General features: G+C 46.9%; 1 protein-coding gene across 1 annotated transcript in view; it reads left to right on the top strand.

Annotated features, from left to right (window-relative positions):
* The window catches only part of LOC103206019 (MHC class I polypeptide-related sequence B-like), a 15,517-nt gene that overhangs the window by 11,197 nt on the left and 1,282 nt on the right, over positions 1-3,038 (top strand). The window contains exons 2-4 of the mRNA XM_007951458.1: positions 220-483; positions 752-1,039; positions 1,632-1,907. Coding sequence (XP_007949649.1) covers positions 220-483; positions 752-1,039; positions 1,632-1,907 — 828 coding nt within the window. The remainder of the gene's footprint in view (positions 1-219; positions 484-751; positions 1,040-1,631; positions 1,908-3,038) is intronic.

Here is a 3,038-nt window from a genome sequence, read left to right as displayed (position 1 = left end):
TGCAACTCTCCGTCTCTTGAGTGGTGCATTTAATCCATTAACATTCAGGGTGATTATTGATAAGTTTGAATTTGTTGCTGTCATTTTGTTATGTCATATCTCTTTGTACATGTTAATTTTTGCATCCTTAAGGAGTCAGGACAGTAGAGCCTTCCATTAAACCTTTGATATGCAGTATTTCTAGGAAGAATTTTCACATGTGGTTTCTTCCTCCCCCAGGAGCCCACAGTCTTCGTTATGACCTCAAGGTGGTATTCCAGTATGGCTTTGTGCAATCACAAATTCTTGGTGAGGGGCATTTAGATGAAAAGCCCTTCCTGTACTATGACAGTGAGAAAGGTAGGGCAGAGCCCTGGGGGCCATGGGCAGAAGCCCACTTGGGAACTGAGACCTGTGACACAGAGACCAAGGACTTGACGGAGAGGGGGATGGAACTCAAAATGACTCTGGCAGATATCATGCCCCTTACTGACCAGCAAAAAGGTGAGAATGAGGAAGAGTCCTTTTCCTTTTCTTAGAGTTTTGGGGCAGAGAGATGGGGAATTATCTCTTTTCACTGGATTTAGTTGGGGATGTAGGTGAAAGGGATGGGGGTCTATGGAATGCAGCTGGGAGAAGAGCTATCTCCCAGGCAGCACTGAGGAAGAGATGGAAGGGAACAGGGAAGGATGCTCTGGGCTGGAGTTTTTCACCATGGGCAGGGAAGGCAGAGGGACCTAGAGATAGAAAAGTGACTGCTGGGCTGCGGCAGGTTTGTATTCCCTCCAGGAGACTCTGGGCTGTAAGATCCAGGAAGATAAGAGTGCCAGGGGCTTCTGGCATTTCTTCTTTGATGGGGAGCGCTTCCTCTCCTATCACCCGGAGACCCAGAAATGGATGGTGCTCCGCTCTACAGTCCAGACCTTGGCTGTGGAAATCAAGAAGATCTGGGATGCGGATAGAGACAAAAGCAACAGTTACAGTCCCCGTGTGCAGGGAGAGACTTGTGGAAAATTACAGAAATATCTAAAATCCTGGATGAGCTTCAAGGAGCAAATAGGTACTGACCCTGGGGCAGAACTTTCATCTCCGTTGCTATCTGCCCTCACTCTGCATTACCTGAGGGAAACCCTCCCTGTCCTATGGCATCTTTACATGTCCGGTTGACACATTGTGCACACAAGTGGGAGGGGATGGACTTGTTCAATGTCATCCAGAAAAGCAGGGGGCCCTCAGGCAGGAAACTGAACCTGGGAAAGTAGGTGTTACATAGGAGAGGTTATCATTTGTCTATGGTGGCCTCAGAATTATGGGCTTGCCCCATCTGGCTCCCAGCCTGCCTCAGCCTGGAGAGTTCTGTCTTGGGCTCCATGACCCAGGAACCCTCTTGTCATTATCCCTCCCCTCCTTCAACATGTGGATGTGGAGAGTCAGGATACATTCCAAGGTCTCATCCCCCTGCCAGTCTAAGGAATTGGGGTCCCTTGGTCCCAAACAGACTGTGAGTAGCATGAAGCTTGAGTGCTGGTGGGTGAATGCAGCTTCAGGCCAGAGTAGGGAAAGTAGAGAGGACCAGCCCTATATAGTCTTTCTTAGACTTGGGGGCAGAGTATGGGTACATGCCTCACTGATTAAACCTTCTCTTCCCCCAGTACCCCCAGCAGTGAATGTGACCTACACTGAGTCTGTAGAAGGCATCACCTTGATGTGCTGGGCTTCTGGCTTCTATCCCAGTGAAATCTCACTGACCTGGCTACCGGATGGGGAACCCCTGAGCCAGGACTCCCAGGACTATAGGTGTGGCCTGCCTTATGAGAATGGAACCAGTGAGACCTGCGTGTCCATAAGGGTTCCCAAAGGAAAGGAGCAGAGGTATAGCTGCCACGTAGAACACGATGGGAAGCACACTACATACCCTGTGACCATTGGTAAGCATGGGCCGTCCTAGAGGGGACTCTGATTCTGGTAGTTAGGGGCCAGGAAGTCAGAAAGGATAAAAATGTTGTGGATTGAGATGGGGGCCCAGTGTATAATAATGTGTTTGTGGTTTTTTTTTTTTCAGGAGGGGCCCCAATATATTGGAGTTTATGGCAAATCATTCCTGTTGCTGTTGCTGTTGCTGTTGCTGTTGCTGTTGCTGTTGCTGATGGCTGTGTTTATACTTTTTGTGTTTCATTACTGCAAGAGGAAGGAAGCATCAGATGCTGAAAGCCCAGGTGAGAAAACTGTGCAGTGTCAGTGAGGATAGGAGGGACTCTGCCAGGAAGTGGAATCCTTCAAGTCTCCCTCTGCACTGATAAGGGTGGAAAGGACATGCCTTCTCTCTCTCACTGGAGAGTAATAGGAGATGAAAAGTGGGGTATTTAGAAAGTGCATTGGGAGCCTTATGTTCATCAACGCCCCCCCTTAGCCCTGTTCAAATCCAGGACAAAGCCAGGATCCTCAAAAGTCCAATGTGGGTCCCTTGCTACCTGAGTGATGGAGTTGCTGAGTGAGGGGCCGGGACGCCCCGCTGTGCTCCCACCTTTCTCTCACCATCTCTGATGCTCACCATGCAAAATCCATTTTAGGTAAGAATGAAGAAGGAGAATCTCTGAGGGATTAGAAACCAACGTTTTGTAAGAGTTGAACACTCACTGTTGTCTCTTTTTAACTTTAACTTTTTGTGATAATATACACAGCAAAATTTACCCGCATCCCACAGATTCTTGACATATTGACCAGTGACATTGGTTACATTCTTCTTATTTTGTCAACATTCTCATTATTTCTGTTCTAGTTGTTTTACTTCTATTTGCTTAGTCTCCCTGTCCCTCCACCTCCTCATCTATGTTTAAAATAGCTGGGTTTTTTGTTGTGGTTGTGGTTGTGGTTGTTTGTTTGCTTGTTTTGTTTTAAAGAAATGCAGTATTCAAGGGTGGCATCTTTTTTTTTTTTTAATTTTATTTTGATTTGGGTGAAGATTTACAGAGCAAATTCACTTTTCATACAGCAGTTCACATATACTTTGTCTCATGTCATTGACCAAAATTTACAATGCAACAGCTCCCCTCCCACTT

Source organism: Orycteropus afer, unplaced genomic scaffold (assembly GCF_000298275.1).
Source record: "Orycteropus afer afer isolate SDZICR_OR568_19922 unplaced genomic scaffold, OryAfe1.0 scaffold00294, whole genome shotgun sequence".
Taxonomy (NCBI): domain Eukaryota; kingdom Metazoa; phylum Chordata; class Mammalia; order Tubulidentata; family Orycteropodidae; genus Orycteropus; species Orycteropus afer.
This window is presented reverse-complemented; position numbering and strand designations above follow the sequence as displayed.